Below are 22,389 nucleotides of genomic sequence, written 5' to 3'. Positions count from 1 at the left end.
TGGAGAAAGAAATCAATAAAATTATGGTGGACATTAGAAAAGATTTGGATAAGTGAAGAGACTGTCCATGATATTGGCTGGATATTTTAGCGGGGTGTTCCCATGCAGTGTGCTCCCTTCCAGACTAAGAAACAAGCTCTATGCTCAATACCTGTTCAAACAGCTCACAGGACCCCCTAGAACCTCCTTCTGCTTCAAGGGCTTGCCTCAGAATGCCTCACCTTGGTCTGGCTCCCAAGGTCACTCCCAAGGTCAAATTGACACCCTGGGGCCCTCCACAGTCCTTAATGCCTATGTCTCAGAATGCCATGAAGAACATGTGGTATGGGATAAGGCTCAATATTTTGATGATGTTGATGTTCTCCATGTTAACCTTTACATTTATTACAATCTCCCACAGTTTTTCAGAAAAAATTTTTGGGAACTTCATAAAATTACCTAACATGCATCCAGAAGAAACAAGCAAACAAAAATCCATGTGCGTAATCTGGGATATTTTTGAGAAAGAAAAATAAAAATGTATTGTTATACTAGGTGTTTAAATATTTTAGGAAGAGATAAACCTCTAATATGGGTGGCTCTGACTCAAGAGCAGACAGATCACTGCAACAGAGGGATAAAACACAGACTTCAGTAGAATCATATTTTCCATAGATGATAAAGTAATTCACGTTAGTGGGAAAAGGTTGGGCTATTTGATTAATGGTCATAGGACAATGGGCTCAGCGTGTGAGATAGTGACAGTCATGATGATGACAGCTAATGTGTATTCTAACTGCTATGTGCCAAGACCATAATCAATGTTTTCTATGAATCATTTTACTAAATCACTCCATTAATCCCCTCATTTTATCTGCTTCACATACAAGGAAGCTGTGGTTCATGCAGGTTGAGTATGTTTCCTATAGTAATATAGCCAGTGCTGAGGGTTGAATTCAAGCCACTCTTTTAACTGATGATTTCTACTACTTCTCCTAGATTCCTTCTCCTCTTATTTTCTAAGATAAAGTCCACATTAATAAACTTAGGATATAAAGAATAGTATTCAAGATTTAAAGATGCCAGTATAAAACCAGTATTTCTGATCCTCCTGGGAACACAGAGAAGCAAATTGGAGGGAGAGGAATGGAAAATACAAACTCTAATTTGCACGAAATTAGGATATAACTAAAATCTCAAACACAAAATAGGTAAGTGGGCAACCAGGAGTGTATACTGAACAGATAATACATGAAGAATTATAAGGAAAGATAGAATATGACTGTGATTCTGAGCAAGCATCAGAAAAGTACGCATTGTGAAAGTTGGGGGACACACCAAGGGGCAAAACTGACATCAGAGACCACAGTGTTCACAGGCTGGGTGGACAGGAGCTTCCCTGGACCTGGTGTGGGTCTTAGAGTCAGAGAAGTAGGATTAAGTGAGGAGCCAGATATTTACACAAAGCAATCTCTCTCCAGGGATATGAGTTTTCTTCAAATGTGAGTTCTCAAAAGGCAGCCAGGATCTAGCAAAGTAAGAAAATGGAAGTGAGAAATAGAAGAAGAAATCAGTTAATGAAATCTCACCAGAAAAGTTTTGCCACATTTAAATGAGAGCTGTGAATTAAACAGTCACTGATCTATGAAGTAAAAGCTTAAGAAAGAGTGACAGATGAGCTGGCAGATTCAGAGAAAGATGGGAAACATGAGATGACAAAAATGAAGGCAGCCCTGGAGAGGGCACAGAGGACAACACATTGCTGGGGAAAAAGACACAGAGATGAGACCTGAAAAAATACCAAACAAATGCAAATTGGAGTACATGAGTTGGAGAACCAGAGAGCAGAAGACAGCTATGGCAGACAGGTGAGGCAGTCCCATGGCCCCACATTGGAACCCCTAAAGAAGAAAACCAAAGTCATGGAAGAGAGAAAATATTTATAGATGTAATTCAGGAAAAATATTCTTAAAGTAAAGATGAATGTACATATTTAAATAGGCATACCACATGGGTGGGAAAACTGACCCCCAGTGAATAACATCAAGGCATAGCTCATCCATTCATGGGACTTTAAAGTCAGCTCTGTGGTGCATGCAGCAAAAATGGTCAAGTTTCTCCCGAGGGAAGGTCGGGCAGCTTCTGTTCCCTCCCAGGAATGATATGAGCCACCAATGTCCTATCAGCTAAACTGACTTTATGTGTAAAAAAGGAACAGACAAGCCATCAGGACAATGAGCCTGGAAAACTCACCCCTGGGGAGACCACAGCTCAGGACTAGAGGTGAGCGGAGGACCCGCCTCACCTGGCAGAGGCCGGGCAGAGGCTGGGCATTCAGCGGCAGATGCAGTGGGGATGGTGGCGGGGCGGGCAGGTGCCCTGACACTGGAGGAATCACTAGCAGAAAAAGGGGGACTATTCAGAAAATGCATCAATGCTCATCCTGGAATTTATGGTAGCGTCTCCGGAGAGGCTGACTCCCAATACTGATCCCAGCCTGACTTCCTCTCACGGGTGCTTGTCTCTGGAAGTAGCACTTGGGCTCTTCCCAGAGGCCTGGGCACTGCCTCTAGCTGCTCCAAATCCAGCCACTCGTCCTGCCTCCACTGCTGTCACCCTGTCCAGGCCACTGCCCAGCACAGGCCCCCCAGCAGGCCGCAGATGCCGGTCCCCGTACACTCAGTCCCCTTTCCCCGAGCAGGGCAGTGGGGTCTGGGCGAAGCCCCAGCAGGTCACCCCACTTCCCTTGGGCGCAGCCTCCTGAGTCTGGATCAGCCTTCCTGCCACCTCTGAGCTGCCTGCCTCCTAGGCAAAGGCCCATCACTATGGTGACTGATGGTGCTGCTGACCTCCTGGGCCTTGAGGGTTTCCCCTCTCTCACTCTGCCCCAGCTTCAGTGTCTTCATGGGCATTTCTGGAACATTCCAGACATAAACCACCCCCTCCCCTAGCTTTGGCACAGTGAGTCCCCCCACCTTCAGCGCTCCCCACTGCAGATGTGTACATGCTAGTCGGCCCCAGAATTACCCTCTCTGGGCCTTCCCTGACAATATTATTTTAAATGCCAACCACTGCCCACTCCTCTCTCGCCCCTATACCCAGGCATTGTGACTCTTGCCCCTGGACAGTCCCATGACCACAGGAGGGCAGAGGTGGCCTGTGGGTGGAAGAGCACAGATGCCCAGCAGGCCCCAGGCTGCTGCGCTGGCTCTCTGGTATGTTAGCAGGCCCACTTTGGCTCCCAGTGGCCCTGGTCCAGGACAGGCGCAGAACCCTTTCCCTCCATTATAAAGGACATGCATGCTTAGCTGCGGGTTTCTGGGAGCATCGGTGAGCCCACCATGTATTAAGCCCTGACTGAGAAAAAATCTCTTAGACAAAGGGCCTCATCTGTGCATATAAAGGAAAAACAAATCAGGAGGCAGAATTGAATGTCTTTGCTTTCGTGTAGCTAGACCCAAGGTCAAAAATGAAATAACATTATTTTTTGGCAAAGATTGTTTCATTACAGAAATAGCTGCCCTTAAACTACTGCAATTTACCCCAGAATTCTGCAGCCCCAGGATTAAACTGCTGCATCTCTCAGAGAAAGAAGCTAAGTGTTTTGTTTGTGTCTTCTTGTCACTTATGAAGGAGCTGTTCTTAAGCTCTTGGTGAGTATTTCATTACCGGAAACACATTCCAAAAGCAAGACTAAATTTTTCTTAAGAAATGTCTTTATTACTTGTATAATTAAAATAATAATATACAATTTCCCCCTATTCTATTGGAAAATATTAAAAAACAAGCATAATGCCCAGTATTATTTTGGTTGTAGAAACAGGCAATACTGTAACTGCAGGAGGTGTATAAATGAAGAAAATTCTGGCAAGGGGCCCATGCATATTGAAACCTATAGAAATTGCTTACTCTTTGAGGCAGCATTTCTGCTTAGATAAACTTATCCCCAGGGGAAAAACAGAGACATACAAAGATTAATAAGATAGAAGTCACTGTGACATATTTAGAATCATGAAAAAACAAACACATATTATGCAACAGTAGCATTGGCTATCTAGTTGCCAGGTATCCATCCTCCTCTTTCACTTAGAAAAATAGCACAGGTTGCAGCCGTGACTGCAGTGTGCTCCGTGACAAGGCAGCTGCGGACCCCCTACAGCAAGGGCTGACCTGGCCAGTGGATGTGAGCAGAACCAACCTATGACACACTCTGGAGAGGTCCTTAGGGAGAGCTGAGTCGGGGAGGAGGGGCAGCTCTCTCGCTTTGTTCTCCTTACTCCATGGAAATGTGGAAATGTGGAAGTCAGTGGCTGTTACTTAATGTTGGGAGATGTTTGCTAAGAGCTGCAGAACGGAAAGATATAAGCAGTGTGGGTCCCTTATGGCTTAGGGGAGAAAACAAACCAGTCCTGAGCCATCTATGCCCTTCTCTGAGGAACAGTAAACCTTTGTGGCTTTAAGTCACTAAACTCAGTCCTAACAGAAATAGGAGAGAGTAAGATGTACTTACTATTGTAATAATTTAAACTCTACACAGACATTCATATTGAACACCCATATTCGTTGACATGGAAAGACATTCATAGTATATTATTAACTGAAGAAAGATTAGAAGTTAGGAACACACGATCAAAAAACAAAATTATATGTGTATTTATAGATATATATATATAGCATAAATATATTTATATATTACATATTTAAACATATCTGAAAGGCTAGATAAAAATGTTTACAGTAGTTATCTTTGGTGATCTTTGAATAATATTTGGGAAAAATTTAACTTTAAAATTTTGTTGCAATTTTAATTTATTCTCTGCTGATTTTTCTATTGCATATTAAATTTAAAGATAGAAAGGCTACTATACTGAATTTGCACATTAGTGCTAGGGAGGAATACAATGCCTCTAATATCCATGACAGACAAACCATCATCTAATATATGAAAAACACTCTTACATATAAAGATGACATGGAGATAAGGGTGCAAGTAACATGAGTAAGGAAGTCCTCAAAGGGGAAACATATGTGGTCACTAAACAGAGGATAAAACATTTTTCACATCATCAGAAATCTAAATATGCAAACTAGAACAGAAAGCGACTTCCTTCATCACATTGTAAAGATTAAGAATAAAAACATCGCATCTACTTGGTAAGGATACAGGAACACACACAGCCTTACATTGCTGGTGGGTATGTAAACTGTCCTAGTATTTTCCAAAGGGCCTTGGGCCAGTAGCAGCCACAAACTTTACACATGGCCATGCTATTTTCTTCCAGGAAAGCAACCACACGTATGTACACTGCATTAACATGCAAGGGTGCCCATTGCTGTAGTGTGTACAGCAGTGAGGGATGGGGCTAAGGGAGAGAGAGAGAAATCTACACAATGGCAAGCATTAGAAGTAATTTGGAAGAAGATAGGGGTTACAGAAAATGTTCATAATATCATATATGCACATCTATATAAACTCAATTAAATGTATGCTATTTGTTTCCTTATAATGCAACATGGAGCTGCAAATAAGCCTCAAGTAAAAAGTCACCTGGGCAGATACTATGAATAAGTCTTTGTTTTTTTAATAAAGTGCTTTCCATATGGACAATGTGTGTGATGTGCTACAAGGGATGTTTAAAAAGTTTAATTGATTCCCCTGCAATCAAATGGTGTCCAGCACCCTCTTCTGTCCCTCTTTTTCTTCTCCCTCAAAGGAAATACACTGGCAGGAATTGTGGCAAGTGCACCATTTGTTTTTCTTATATTGTTGTTATTTTCATATGAAAAGGCACATGTTATTTAAAAAACCAACATCTGGAATATAAGCTATGATTAAGTAAACAAATAAATACACTTATAACAATTAAACAGACATAGTGGGTATTAGATTGTCAAAAAAAAAGAGATCATGGTTTGTTTGTTTATCCCACCAGTATACATTTGGCCCTCAACTATTTGGTTAATGAATTATTGAATTAAGATGAGTGAATGAGAAAAGAAAATAATAAAAATAAATTAAAAAGTTCCAACATGCTTGTAAGCACTGTTAAGGAATCTTTTCTAGAGAAGATGGTTGGATGGACATGAATGATTTTTTCAGTGCCTAAAATGGGTTTCCTCATTAGTTTGCACATTACACACTTGTTCATAATGTTAACAGTGTTATCTTAAAACTGCGCAATGCTGCTCTGCCTTTGAACAGAAAGCATGATTAGAAGTGCAAGCAGGATGCTCGTGATAGGGCATTGGCTGTGTTTGCTTTTAAATGAGCATACCAAGGAGATGATGTGTAATTTGTATATTCTACGGTAACCAGGTAAATAAAACAATCAACAACTTTATGTGTAACCTTCTAAAACCACTTAATCACATACGACTAAATAATTAGGGAAATCATTTTCCAACAATGAGTAATTGTGGCAATTTATATTCACATCTTCTCATAAGGGGGTTGCAGTAGTCTCAGAGTGGGGCATAGCTGTACATTTTAAGTAGGCAATGGAGAACTTTCCCAGGTGTAACTTACATGAATAACCTGCCTGCCCATTCCTGCTCTTTCCTGAGGATGTTATACAAGAACAGACACTTTCATGGTCCAAAGAGAAATGCTGAGGTGGACTACTAGAGGTATATGAGAGAGAAGGATTGACTTGGTAGAGGTCAGGGCATTACTTGTAAGAAACATCTCTGGAAGGACTAGAGATGCTCATCCAATTATTTAGATGATAACATAGGTTTGGCAGATAATGCAAATCCAGCAACTTCATACCTTTAGAGAACTTCCACACTATGGTGGGTACCGGATACCCCTCGGCTGAGCAATTGAGGATCACAGCCTTGCCATAAATCCCGTCCTGGTCTCGTGGCTGAACCACGAATTTGGGAGGAACTGAAAAGAGAGAAATATCATCAGTAATTCAGACAAGACTACAACTTATTAGAGGTGTGATTTTAAGAATTCCAAGAATTTTAATGAACATTAAAATACAAATAATGTTTTATATCTATGGAAAATTAAAAAACCAGTTTGCAATTTGGGACAAATCAGGGCAAATTAGGGCAGCAATCTCAATGCAGGCAACTTTTCTTATTTACATCAACGAGCTTCTACAGACTGAAGTTACTTTGTACTGGGGAAAACTGGACATCTGAGGGTGGGAGTATGACTAAGCCACAGGTCTGTGACATCCTGTTCTTGATTTGTGCTATGGAACATCTTTGGGAATCCATTCCATGGAAAATGGAATCAGAACCAAATTTAAAGAACAGACACAGCATTTTGGCTTCTTAAAGAGTAATTATCAAAGGTAACTATTCCTCTTGGGTTTAAATTGCTCAAAGCATTTGATGTCTATTCTTCCTCTAATAAGAGATGAAAGAATTACTAGCCTTCCCCAAAAGGCAATAAAGAACAGAATATCTTCATTGAGCTTTACTGAACTTCTCCCAAAATATCTGTTGAAGGCACATAGATGATTGATTATTCCTGATACCAGCAGCCTTCTGGGCCAAAGCAGGACAATGGTGACTAGTTGAAGTGAGGTATCATGATGGATTTTTATATAGGGCAACCTATATTTAAAAAGCAAATTATACTTCTTAGTTGCTGAGTTTTGTGAGGTGCTGAAGAAAAACCATCCCTACCCAAAACATACATATGTCTTCTGTCATACCTTAAAACATACCTGTCAAGGGAAAGTAAATGCTTTGAGTTAAGTTATTGTGATTTTAAGAGTATTTGAGTCTTCTCTTCAAGAGAAGATACAGATTCTTATAGGAAAGGTAGCATCTGAAGGTATAGAACTGGAGAATCTCCTCCAGGTGATCAATACTTGACTATGAGATGGACTTTCAATGAGAGAGTCAAAGGATTATATGAGAGGAGGTGGATTATGACCACCGTATATCAGACCCTTAGCAAGTGTGGGTGCTCTTCCTCTCCTTTCTGTGTAAAGCTAATGCTGCCCTCTTTGCAATTTGCAGAATTCTTCGCTTTGAGACAGAAACATGCATTACAGAGACACAGGATCCCAGGCCTGACATTAAATGGGCTGGTGGGGAGAGCAGAGTCTAGGTTTAGCTAGGGACTTGGAAACACTTTGAAATGATATGGACCACAGTGAAGATCACTTTGGCCATCAAACAGCCAAGGAGGAGGGGAGCTGCTGGAGGTGGAACTGCTGTGTCCCTGAAAGGGACAGCGGAGAGCTATAGACACGAACACAGAGCCGTGACCTAGACACCTGGGTTTGACTCCCAACTCTGCTTCTTCCAGTTGAATAATTTGTACAAGCTACTGAATGTCTCCTGGCTTCAATTTCTTTATCTGTAAATCATCATGGGATGATTACAGCACTGATTTTATGGGATTAATGTGGGGATCAAATGAATCAAGGTTATAAATGTTCTCAGAACAGTGTATAGAAGATATTAGATGAAATAGGAGTGCTGGTTAATTTAGTATATGCAAGTATGTCCAACTTTAACATATTTATAGCAAATAACTTGCAAATTAAGTAACATATATAGCTAAAGGGTCTCTTCAATATTGCTTAACTATTAAGTAATTTTACTTCATTTGGATGGCATTCTGAGATGAACATGTTCGGTAAAATGTTTTTTGGATATGTTTCATGTATATATTTTGTATATATATATTCACATACATTTAAAATAAGGTAATAAGGGATGACTATGTCATGCCAAGAAAATTACTTCTTGGAAAAATGATAGTCATTATGTAAAGCAAAGTTTTCTTGAAAAAATAATCAATCAGCCTCAAGGATAGTTTACAAAGTGTAAGACACTGTGCCAGAATCATTCTGCCCAGATGGAAGGTAAATATGCATTCATCTACATTGTATATTCCATTTGGCTCAAATTCTGCTGAAAGCAGGGAACCCCTTGTCAAATGACAGGGAAACTAATCTTTTGCATTTCCTCAGGAAGAATGTCTAATTGTAATTCATCCATGACCCCTCACATCAATTTGGTTCTAATCCAAAGGTTCTTACTTAAAAACTGATCAAAGAGGCTTACATGGGAAATAACCATTGACATAGTGGATGTATAAGTATTACAGATGGAAATCGTCCATAAAATCGACAATTATCTTTCATATTCTCTTCTTTCATCTCCTGTATCAGGTACTGATGAGTCTTCCACAGAAATGTATCAAATACCCTCGAATTCTTTTCATCTTCACTGCCACGCCCCGGCCATGACTAGTAAGTGGTGGGTGTGGTGACATGTCACATGCTCTGTATGCATCTGGTTTCAGCACCCCAGGGGATGGACAGATCCATGTACTTGGCCAGGGTACCACCCCAAGGACAGCGGTCTTTGCTGTCTCAGGGCCTTTCCTGAATGCTTATTTACCTGCATGCAAACCCAGAAATGTAGGACAGAATCATACATTGATGAGGGACAGGAGTCAAGATAAATGGCCCACTTCTCCATCCTCCAACCCTGAGGGACAATGCTGAGGTATGTTCTATGCCTGTGTTCCTCAAATATTAGAGGGCATCAGGAACATCTGAAGAGCTGCTTAAAATACAAGTGGCTGAACCTCGTCCCCAGAAATTCTGACTCAGTTGATCTGAGGTGGGACCCAAGGTTCTGCCTTTCTAATATGCTCCCAGGTGATGCCGAGGCTGTGCTGCACAGACCACCCTTTGAGAACCACTGCTCTATGGGATTGTTCAGATGATTCCAGTATGGGTGAACCCCAGCTGCCCACAGTGGCACCATCCTCATTTACACAACTTTTCCTGTTGTTTTCCTCCCTTTCTGATCTCATTTCTTCCCATTCTCTCACTCTGGGATCCAGGAATTACATCTCAGAGAAGCAATCTGCAGTCAGTTTGTATCCCTGGCTCTGCTTTTGGAGGAACTCGATCTGAGACAAGGCCAATGTTGGCTCTTACATGGGTTCCTGAAACAGCCTCCCAACTGCTCTGCTTGCCACCTGCTGCCCCCCTTGAGTCCCTCCAGAAGGTGGCCTGATTCTCCTCAGGCACACATTGGATGATGCGACTTCCTAGCTTACAGTCATCAGTGCATTCCCACTGCCCCTTGGTGCGATCCAGACTCCTGCAATATTCTGAAGGTTCTTTATGACCTGGGTCCTTGCTCTCCAGCTTCTCTCTTGATGTTCCCCTCTCGCTGGCTTTGCTCCAGCTTTTCTGAGATCCTGTCATTCTCCAGGACCCATGATTTCTTGCAGCTGGGTGCTCACACATGCTTCTGCATTTCCATGTGTAACAAATTCTCACTTCATATTATTTACATCTCAACTCCAAGCCCGCTAGTCTGTAACATCGTTTCTGATCCTTGGACAAGACTCAGCGCCCCCCGCAGAACCCTGCATTGCCCTGTCATGGCTGTTACCACACTGGTTGGGGGATTCTGGTTCATTGCCTGTCCCCCACATGAGACTGGACCCCCTCTGAGAACAAGAACCATTCCTTTTCACAGACCACTGTATCCCCAGCATATGGCACAGTGCTGGAACATAGAAAGTGCTCCAAAAATATCTGATGACTAGACAAACAAATAAATGGATATCATTATTCCAGTTTCATGGAATAGGGGAAGAGACCTTGTCCAAAGTAGCATGGCTAAGTTACTAACTCAGGTCAGAGTGACCCCAGTGCCCACGGCCATTAAGTAGGATGGGTCCAGCAGTATGTCTGAGAGAACAGAGCAAAGGGCACTGTGGGAGGATTCCAGCTGAGGAGCTAGTGAATCAGAGGTGCCACTGAAACTCCCAAAACTTATGATGGACCCCAAGACTGAATACTCTGTCTGGGCTGTCATTCCCCAGAGTTGCTGGTTTCTTTTCATTCACACAACACCCTATTTGGAATAGTGCAGTGTGCATATTTTGAAGATATAGTTGGCTTTCCAACAGGGAGACTTTTCCCATGGGGATGAAGGTGATTAAAGAGATATAAGGAACTGGATCAACCAAATAATTATGTCACATCCCCAAAAGGAAATTCAGGTCATTCTTGCCATACATTTGTCTGAATTATAATTGCATGCACATTACCCTTGTCCCTCTAAAGGAGTAATCTGAGATACATATGTTCTCAAATATGCAAATCCTACCAAAGGACCCGTTATTCTGACAGTACCTGACGTCTCAAAGTCCTCTGAAGACGTTTCCTGCTCATGTTGCCTAAATGAGGTTGGTTTGAATTACAGTGGTCTTTGGCTTGGTCTGCCTACCAAAGAGAGGGCTTATTTTTGAAGTTTTTATGAGAGGAATAGTGTGTTTATAATAGGCCAGGTGTTTTTCAAGCTTAGATTCAGTCCACTGTTTTGGGATGGGAATGCATGGCCTCTAAATAGTTATTTATTTCCAAAGAATGGATGTAGATTTCCTAATTGTCAATAGGGACAGGGACTCACTTTTATTGAAGGTAAGACTGGAAGCTATTTGGTGGTGGCGTTGAGGGGATGGGGTGGGAGGCTGTGGATAAATATTGCATTCTCTACTGGATGGCATTTAGTCATGATGGTAATTGACCAAAGTCTAGGTGAGATTTAATTGATGGCACAGGAAAGTAAAATCCAATGACTTGGTGTTATACCCAGGATGATGACCTGGCCTCTGCCTTAATCCCTTCCCTCCTTTCTTATGGAACAATGAACACATGGGTCTCTTGCTGCCCTTGAACACACAAAACTCACTTCTGACCCAGGATCTTTGTTCTTGGGTTCTCTCTGACAGGAGCCGGCTTCCTACAGAGAACCCTGGGCTCACTACCTCACGTTAGTAAAGTCTCTGTTCAAAAGTCTCTTCAGCAAGGCCTCCCTGTCCTCCCAGCTATGATACCTCTCCCGTCCTGTCACTCTCTGTTCTCACACCAAGCTTTCGTTTCATAGCATAGGCAGGTGCCTGACACGATTTGTTTATGTGCTTGTGCGCCGTCTCTCTCCTCCACTGGAACGTGAGTTTTATGGGGCAAAGACCTGGTCTCTCTGGTTTGACCACCGCCAGCCCCAACACTTAGAATATCTATTATAAAATGGATGAAGTAAAATAATAGCATGAATGTGGCATCAAAAGTTGGATCAATAAGCATAGTAACAAGACAGTGGCCTTGTATAAACTATTTTCCTTGCCAAATGAAGTTCAGCTAAAGGTCTTTTTGGAAGTTTGTTTTCCCACATGGAGGCTCATCATTAAAAGCTGGAAGCAGACCCATCACAGGATATAACGGAGCATGAGACGGCGGACCTCCTCTGGAATCTCGGACAGGCCCTCCCTGTGTTGGCAGCTTGCCTCTCGGGGGTGCTGAGGCAGTAACAGGGACCAAAGGATGGGTACGTTCAGTCATTAAGTCCAGCACTTTCCCTCCAAATGGCCTCATTAATGCCAAGGTCGCCCTGCTGAGCATGACGTTAGGGAGACCACTGGTCCAGTGCCAGTGGAAGCCATGGGGTACAAAAAGACCCAAAGGTTGTGTTTTTTTTTTAATTCTTTTAACTTCCCTTACGATGATAACAGCAAATTTATTTTAAATTAAGTTTTTATAAATCTTCCCAATGACCCAGGCTATCAAAAAATGTGCCAAGCTTTACAATGATCAGGGTCATAAGACTGTGATGTAAGGACTAACTAGGAATTGGACCCTAAATTCCATTTCTGTTTTAGCCATTTACTCTACACCTCAGCTTAAATGTCCCAGTTTTCACCTCTATCTCCCACATGCAATTTGTCCCTAACTGCTATAGTTTATTAAAAAACATATTGTACTTTCACCTTTTTTGACTATATGCTCAAGGCCATCACTCTACTTAATTGCCTTGAATCACCCTGTCCCCTTCTATGTAATATGCATCAGTCACGTTGCAAAGTTGTGTATGGGAACAGAAGGGAGGGAGGGGGTGTTACCAGCCCCTGAGTGCTCTTTACATTGTCAGGCACTGGGATAAGCACATTATTTTATATAACCTTCAGAAAACCCCTATTAGGTATTATCCCATTTTATGAATAAGAGAACTGAGGCAAAGAGAGATTAAGGAATTACCCAAGGTCACACAGCACATAGGTGTCCAAATCATGACAGGGCTGCATGGAAGACAAGAAGGACGGAAGGAAGCAGGAGAGCCGTCTGCAGGGTCTGGTGGGGGCCAGCAGGCCCTCCCTTGCCTCTCTTGTCTGCAGAGCGCAGCCTGTCAGCTGCATCCAGGCAGGCCTCCCTCCTTTAGGGATTCGCCCAAGGACATTTGCAGTTCCCATCACTTCCTCCATCAAACCTGTAACTGCTCCTGGCAACATGCACATGTGCAAACTGACCGCAGCACAGCCTCTATGAGTCCATCACCAAACTCAGAAAATATTCCTGAACACCTCTGTCCCCTGCTTTACTCATTCACAGAGAATAACGGGGGGCCCTGCTACCAGCCAGATGCTGAGGCCAGAACAACTGTTACCTGATTAAATCTTTCAGCAACTCCAAGAGGTAAGTCTCACTGTTTCTATTTTATAAACAAGGAAACTGAGGTTCAGAGAAATTCATTCATGTTCCCAGAGTCATATGGAAAATGAACAAACAGAAATGTGGACCTTGGTTTTCTTACTGAAAGTTTCAGTGTTGTATTTTTATTTTCTTTCTAAACCCTACTTACACATCGAGGCTGATGGAGCTCATTCCTTCCACGAAGCCTTCTTTGAAGTTACTGAACAACACTGGCCCCTCAGGAGAGTTCATTTTCCTCTTGTAGCTAGTGATCTGTCACTTGGAGCTTCCAAACCCCCCTCTCTCTGAGCAGGCAATTCCAAGGTCTCTAAACTCCTTTTTCTAGTTCTACTTTTCCCAAGAGACATCTCAGGCCAAAAACTTTCAAGTCTTTTAACATTTCTCAACTCAAATGAAAGATTTAAATAAAAACCCATGTAATGATTCTCTCATGCTGCCTGCTATTTTTAGGTGGGCTGTTTCCCAAACAGTACCTTTCATTTCTTCATGAACCAAATGGCAAGTTATGTTCCCAAGTTAAGGGGTGAGCCCACAGCTGGCCATATGGAATGCTCTTTATTCTAAAGCAGCAATAATAAATGATAAGATTCTTTATGAAAGATAAATAAGAGATCTATTTAGCTTACTCAGAATATGCTATAGCTAAAGTGATACAATTCAATTATGCGTCCCTTCAAATTAAAGATTGATATTCTGAGAGCCGCTGCCTGATCTCTTCCAATCAAAGACAAGAGGCTGTCACCCACAGCGGGCATTAGCCACCCACAGAGAAAGTTCCCTGCCCCAGTTATCCTGGACTCAGGCAGAGGGAAAGTGGGCGAGGCAGGGAGATGTTCCACGGCATAAAGCAGCTCCCTGCTCCAGCGCCCACACGGTCCTTGGCCAGCTCCTCTCGGGGAGGGCGTCTGTCCCCAAGCTTGCTTGCCCATTTCCCTCCAACAACTGGCCAGCAAATCCTGCCAAGTGTCCTCCAGACTGGCCCCATCCTTGCCACCACTACTACCATCACCTTGGCTGGAAGCATCGCTGCTTCCCACATGGACTACAAAGGCCCCCCTCTAGGCTTCTGTGCCCCTCATCTCACTGTACATGGATGCACCACTCATCCTGCTAGGACCACGAGGTTTTCCTGCTTTCAGACCCCCTTCTAGAGTCCCATGGCCTCAGGACACACAACCTGCAAGTTGCGAACCAGAGGCAGCTCGAAGTCTCATTGCTCTGCCTCTGCCCCCCGGCCGTGTGCAGGTGAGCCGGTGCACCTGCCCTTGGAAGCCTCCCTGCCCCTGTGGGTAGAAGACCTCCTTCCAGGAACATGCTGACCTCCTTTCTTCTGAACTACTTGACATCTTTTCTAATGCTTCAGGAACCCCTTTTTTCTAATCCTTCAGGAACCCCCTCCCTCCAGAAATCTGCCTCATGGATACCCTTATCTAAATTAGGCAACTGTCTCTTTCTCGTTCATAGTTGCACCATCATGTGAGATGGTCACCTGTCTTTCTCCCACTAGAGGGGACCTCACAATGAGAAGAAATGAGCTTTCAGCACCCAGGGACAATTCCAGCACCTGGTGATTATATGCTAAGTACATTATATGCTAAGTATATAATATGCTATGTACATGCTAAGTACATTGCTGCTTAACGATGGACTGAGGGAAAGAGTATGGACAATGAAATCCCAGGCATCGGGGAGGGTGTCGCCTTGCAGAGGTGCCGCTCAGTCATTTTTTTTTCTTTTCCTAGCAAGTAAAACAAGAGAATACTGAACTCATCAGACAGGAACCTTTTAAGAAAATAAGCAAAATAAAGATTGTTATACACATGGACTTTTAGTAGCTTCATTAAGGGTTAAGGGGATCTTGTAGTCCTTGTCTAATTAATTCATTTTAGCCATTATCATGCCAGTTGAAATTAAAAGAAAAATTGGCTCAAAGGAAGTTGCTTTGACATTGGTTAGGATTTATCTGAGTTGATGATGACCTACTATTGTATCATACAACACACATGCCAGAACTGGCCCAATTTTTAATTTTAGTTGAATGAATCATAAACCTATATTCAATGTAGGATGGGTTAAAGGAACTTGTAAGCATCGAGTGCCCTATATATATTCTATAAAGTACAACTGACAAAGAGATAGATTTACTAAAAGTCATGTTGAAGCCACAATATTATCCACATGATTTATAAAAGATACAGCCTGTGAAAAAGCAGTATAAATAATAGCCTTTAATTTTAAACTGAACATCAGAGCCAGAAGGGCAGCTACAATTTATTGAACCCAGCCACTAACCTGTGACTTCTATTTCCTTCATTCAATCCCTTCTAAAATACCATTCTGTTTTTGACATAACTCAGTTGGCAGGAAAGTTATTATTTTGCAAGATTACTTATTTCACTTTTGAAGAATTTTGAACATCAGAAGGTTTATATTTTAATACTTTTAAAATTGAGGTACAATTCATTTGCAACAACGTGGATGGAGCTACAGGATATTATGCTCAGTGAAACAAGCCAGTCGGAGAAAGACAAGTACCAAATGATTTCCCTCATTTGTGGAGTATAACAGCAAAGCAAAACTGAAGGAACAAAACAGCAGCCGACTCACAGACTCCAAGAAGGGCCTAGAGGTTACCAAAGGGGAGGGGTGGGGGAGTGCAGTGGGGAGGGAGGAAGAAGAGGATTGAGGGTTATTATGAGTAGCAAACATGGTGTGTGGGGGCTTTACAGGGAAGACTGTGTAGCACAGAGAAGACAAGTAGTGACTCTGTGGCATCTTACTACACTAAGGGACAGTGACTGCAGTGGGGTATGGGGAGATTTGATAATATGGGTGAATGTAGTAACCATAATGTTTTTCATGTGAAACTTTCATAGGAGTATATATCAATGATACCTTAATAAAAAAATTAAAAATTAAAAGTTAAGTGACCAAGACAAACCACACACACACACAAAACTGAGGTACAATTTATATATAGCAATATACACAGCTTTTAAGCATATAGTTTTGTAGTTTTGACAGATTCATAAATCCATGAAACTAAACTGCCATTAAGATTTAGAATATTTCCATTGCCCCAGAAGATTTCCTCTTGTCCACTCATCATTTGCGATCCCCCTTCCCAGTGGCAAACACTTTTCTGATTTTTGCCTCTATTGATAAGTTTCCTATCCTAGAATTTATTAAAAATGGACTCATAGAGTATGTTGCTCTCTTCCGTGTCTGACTTCTTTTACTCAGCATTATTGTTCCTCAGATTGATCTATGTTTTGTGTATATCAATAGTCTGTTCTTTTTATATTTAATTACTGATAGAGAAGGACTTATTGGCATGAACTAAATGTTTTCTTTTTGTCTTGTTCTTTTATTTTTCTTTTCCTCTATTACACTGTTCCGTTTTTGTGTTGACATACTTTGACACCTCTCTTTTCTTTTTGTGTATTGGTATATTGAACATTTTTCTGTACATGCCCATGTCATTTGCAAATGTAGGTATATTTGTGCTTTCCATTACAAATGTTTCTGCCTTACATTTTCTTTCTTGTTTAAGTGCAAAGGCTATAACCTCTAAAGCAATGTTGATCGAAATTTTGAAAGCAGACATCTTTTCTTGATCCCAGTCATGAGAATAAAGAATATAAAATACTATGGATTTTTCATAGATTTTTCATTGATTTTTCATTCATTATTTTATCTAAATTGTCAAATATATTGTCATAAAATTGTCCAAAATGTTTCTCTATCATCCTTTAAATTAATGTCTGTGGGAGCTATAGTATTCTTCATCTTTGTGTTAGTTTTCTATGGCAGCTGCAAGAAAGAACAACAAACTTAGTGGCTTTAAACAATACAAATTTATATTCTCACTATTCAGGTGTCACAGTCCAGACTGCATTCTGCAGTTGGGTGTAGGATCTAAATACCAGTTAGGTTTTCTTGGTTGATAATGTTGCTTACATCTCTCCATTCTCACTGATTTTCTGTCTACTTACTCTATTAGTTACTGAGAAAGGAGTGTTGAAACTTCCAATTATTGTGTTTGTTATTTTAGTTCTGTCAGATTTTATACTACATGTTTTGGATTATCTGTTATGAATTGTACCCATACTTCAGACTTTCATGTCTTGATGAATTGACCATTTTATCATTATGACATGTCCTTATTTTCTTAGAGTAATACTCCTTTCCCTGAGGTTTATCTTGTATTAAAACACCAAACAATCTTTTTATGATTGGTGTTTTATATCATTTTACTTTTAACTACATATATTTAAAAAGTATGGCAGCATGTATTTGAATCTTGTATTTTAATTAAGATTGACAATCTTTTTCATTGGTATATTTATTCCATTTATACCTAATGCAAGTATTGAAATGGTTGTATTTAAGTTTTCCATCTACTTGTTTTCCATTTTTTCTATTTTTTGTTACCTTTTCTCTCTGTTTCTACTTTTTTTCTAGTTAATTGAGTGTATCTTAATGTTCTCTTTTATCTGTTCTGTTGGATTAATAGCTATATCTATTTGTTTCATTTTTGGTTAATTGCTCAAGAGTTTACATTGTACCTATTTAACTATCAATATCTATGTTCAAATAATATTATACCACTTCATGTATAACGCAGTTTTATAATAGTAAAATTCCATTTTCCTTCTTCCTGTCATTTGTAATATCATATATTTTATTTTCACATGTTATACATTATTGTTTGAATATATTAATATTTTAAATGAACTAAAAATGACAATGAAATCTTTTATTTTTAGCCATAAACTTATATCTAGAGATTTTCATTCCTCTTGTAGATTCTAAAAAATTGCTTTATTTTAGCTTCAATAACGTTCTTTACTATAGTGATTTATTTATTTTAGCTTCAATATTTATTGTAGTGAAATCTTGCTGATGATTAATTAATTCAACCTTTGTTTCTCTAAAAATACCTTTATTTATCTTCATTTATGAAGAACATATTTTGTTGGTTATAGAATCATAGGCTGAAAAGATTTTCTTCCTTTACCTGTTTTTTTCAGTCCTTTAAAGAAATTGTTCCATTCTCTTCTGGCTTGAATTGTTTCCAATGAATAATCTAAAGTTTCCCTACTTGGTTTCCTTGTATGTAACAAGTCTAATTTCTCTGGTTGCTTTTGATATTTCATCATTAGCTCTTATCAACTTGATTATAATGTGCCATGAAATGGTTCTTTTTTGTATCTATTTTCTTGGGTTTAACTGGTCACTTTCATTTATAGATTTATATTTTTTTCATCACATTCAGAAATTTCCCAGTCATTATTATTCAATATATATTTTCCCTGCCCCTCCTTCTAAGAATCTATATAATATTAGATGGCTTGACATTGCCCCAAGTTCACTGAGGCACTGTTTACATTTTTCAGTCTAGCATCTCAGTGAAAAAATATGGATATTTTCTTTTGCCTTCTTTTCATGCTCAGTAATCCTTTCTTTTGCAGTATCCAATATCCTATTAAATAGATATGGTGAATTTCTCACTTCAGATATGTTTTCCAGATCTAGTATTTCTTTTTGGTTTTAAAAAATGTTTTACAGACAAGTAGTGATTCTATAGCATCTTACTATGCTGATGGACAGTGACTATAATGGGGTATGTGGTGGGGACTTGATAATGGGGGGAATCTGGTAATCATAATGTTGCTCATGTAATTGTATATCAATGATACCAAAATAAAAAAATGTTTTACATTTCTCTTCTTGTATTCCCTATGTATTCACTTATTACACACATTTTTTCCTTTTAATCCTTGAATATTTATAATAACTGCTTTAAAACCTTGCCTGTTAATTCCAACATCTTCATGTTTATTAGCCTGTTTCTTTTAATTTATTTTTTCCTTCTGTTTATGGCTCACATTTTTCCTGTTTCTTCACATATCTAGTAATTGTGTATAAGACATTGTAGATATGATATGCTATTCAGAGTGTGAATTTTATTGACTTCCTTTTCAAGATTGTTGAAAATCTTGATTCAAGATTGTTGAATGTTATTCCTGAAGACAGCTAACTTCCTGGTGGAGAACTTTTGTCTTGTGAAGGCCCTTTTAAGGCTTGGTTAGGGCTTGGTGTAGAGTAGACTTTATTTCAGGGCTAGCTTAGCCCTGCTCTTAGTGTGCGACCTTTCTGAGATTTCAACTGAATTCCTCATGCATTTTCTAATATGGCTAATCAGAACTCCAATACTTCCCAGCACTGTGTAACCTCTCATCCCACTGGTAGTTGTTCTCTGATGGGTTTCCCAGAATTTCAGCTAGGCATGTGAAGTGTAATACTCAGCTAAAGTTTCTGTGTGAGCTCTATCGAGATTAGAGATCTTTTTTCTGAACATCTTTGTACTGTCCAATATTCTGCCTTGCAAAATCTAGCATCTCAAGAGTTCTAAATTTGTCTCTTTTATCCAGCCACCAAGATCGCTGTTATCTATTTGGGTCCTATATCCCTTCACCAAGGCTTGGAAATTGTCTAGGCAGAAATCTGGAGTGAATGTGGAGCTGAACTCGTATGCTTCCATTCTCTCAAGAAACACAGCACTCCACTGCCTGCTCTACTACCAGATAATGGTTGCTTTATTAATTTTTCCCAGTTTCATAGTTGTTTATGATAGAAGATAAATCCATTACCTGTTAGTCTTTGGTGGTGTCACTGGATAAATTTATAAATTTGTTTTTTCAAGCTACTTGAACCAAAATCTGCCTGCCCCAAATTTCCCACCGCTTCTGTTGATTCTCCCTTCTGGAGACCCCGTTGCCCCATCTCTTCATGGTTATTACTATATTACTTTGAACTCTGTTGGTGTGAAGAACCCAAACCTGACTGACTAACTCAAAGACTTTGATCCTGTAATCAGCCCCTCTTTATCTTGCTACATGTTTCTTTCCTGCTTCACTTTCTTTTGTTGGCAAGTAGATAGAAAGTACATTACTTTTAAGCCAGAAAGGAAGGAGAGATGGCATGGGGATAAGATTCAAGGATTGTGGAAGCACATGGGGTCTACTGCTCAAGAAAGAATCTGCTAAAAATTATCGACTGTCCTAAAGATAATGGAAATCATCCTCTTCCGACAATAGAGGGCCCAATGTTTGGGAATTTTAAAATGTGAATAATCAACACTAATATAAATCTTTAATTTCACAGAGTTACTTCTACAATGTGGCTAAAAATTGTACTGGCAGATGAATGCATATAGCTCCTAAAGAATCAATAAAATCACAGAGTATCTATACTCCACAGACCTTAGAGAACACTAGCTGCTTATTCTGCAGATAAGGGGTGGAACTTTCATCCAAACTTGGACACTTGAACAGAGATGCTTGCATTTTATAAGTACTGAGTCCCCTGCTAATGTTTTTTAACACAACAGACTACCCTGTTTTTAATTTCTTTTCATAAATATTACCCACTTCACTTAATTTGATAAATGTTGCAAATATGAGAGTTAATGCTAAACAGAAGAAAGAAGCAAAGAAAATGACATTTCTAATGAAATAAAAAATGTAAAAAGGTATTATTTTATGACTCTTTAGAAAAACTGTGATACATGGCTTTGACAAATATTATTTTCTAAAGATACAAGTCTAAATGACACCATTACAAAAAGTGCTACATACAATAACTGCACCAAGAGCTCATGGACTTTAGTCCTCAAAAATCACTGAGTTAACACAGGGAAGCTCTATTTCATGAATAAAATTCAGTGACACCCATCTCTTCAGTCACACATTTCTTAGCTGCATATTATTTGAAACTTCATGTTTTAGGTAAATACAATTTTGACTTGGAGTTAGGGGAGCTTGTAGTTGGTTTCTACAGCTGTGTTTTTCCTAAATGGGATAAGATCAAATTCTATGAATTCTAGTTATTTTCATCATATTTTAAGCAGGTTATCATCTGTGAGCACTGCTGAATTTATTGCAGTGATGACACACGGCCTATATTCCTCCCTTACCTCTCACAATTAGCTGGCTTTGGTGCTCCACGGCCGCAGCCTCATTCCGGGCTATGCAGGTGTAGTTACCATTGTGCATCAGGGAGAGATTGGAAATCCTTAAGGAGCTTGTGAAGTCGATGTTATCAATGGTCACCCCAAGGCTTGCTGGGATTGGCCGGCCATCCTTCTGCCAGGTGATCGTGATGGGTAAGTCCCCTGAGACCACAACACATGGGATGAAGACGCGCTGTCCGATGGAGAATCTTGGAAACTCAAAAGGTTGGATGAAAGGTGGAACTGAAAGGGAAGAAAAAGTAACAGAGGAAAGATGATAATGAACTGCATGTATATTCAGCATTCTCTAGTCCTTCAACCCTTCTGCATGACATTAAAAGAGCAATACAACCACCAAAATCATATAAATACAGGAACCAGTGGAAGACTGGGAATTGTGCTCTCTAGGTATTTGAATTTTCTCATCCTTCTAGATGAAAACCATGGCTTGATTTTTACTTTAACAAATATACTTAATCTAATTTATTTCAATAAGTTTTTTTAAATTAAAAAATCACTTTTGAATGAAAAAATTTCAGACTGCACTCTTCAGTGTAAATATTGTGGAAGAAGCATTTGGGTTTGGTTTTCCCTTAGAAGCTTTGACAAATGACATGCATACTAGGAGCTTTCTTTCTTGCTTCACTAATACTAGCACCGAGACGGCTGTTCCCCTTCAATTCATTCCATGACTTGCTAATAGGCATACTTTAGGCCTGTTGAAGAAGCAGATTCCAGATTCATTGCTAAACATGTTTTGTGTCCCATGTCCAATTAATAGCAAATATTAATTAAAAAGACTTATTTTATGTCAGCTAATTGAATCTTTACTCTATATCCCTCAACTTAATACATTCTCTGTACGTGACTTTAAATTATGACCTGGCTAGTTTCCTGAGT

General features: G+C 40.0%; 1 protein-coding gene across 2 annotated transcripts in view; it reads right to left on the bottom strand.

Moving 5' to 3' along the window:
• DSCAM (DS cell adhesion molecule) overlaps nucleotides 1-22,389 on the bottom strand; it is a 718,205-nt gene that overhangs the window by 239,238 nt on the left and 456,578 nt on the right. For both annotated transcript variants that reach the window (XM_073231316.1, XM_073231317.1), the window contains exons 9-10: nucleotides 21,454-21,732; nucleotides 6,749-6,868 (exon numbers count right to left, since the gene is read on the bottom strand). In XM_073231316.1, coding sequence (XP_073087417.1) covers nucleotides 6,749-6,868; nucleotides 21,454-21,732 — 399 coding nt within the window. The remainder of the gene's footprint in view (nucleotides 1-6,748; nucleotides 6,869-21,453; nucleotides 21,733-22,389) is intronic.

Source organism: Manis javanica, chromosome 3 (genome assembly GCF_040802235.1).
Source record: "Manis javanica isolate MJ-LG chromosome 3, MJ_LKY, whole genome shotgun sequence".
NCBI classification, from domain to species: domain Eukaryota; kingdom Metazoa; phylum Chordata; class Mammalia; order Pholidota; family Manidae; genus Manis; species Manis javanica.
This window is presented reverse-complemented; position numbering and strand designations above follow the sequence as displayed.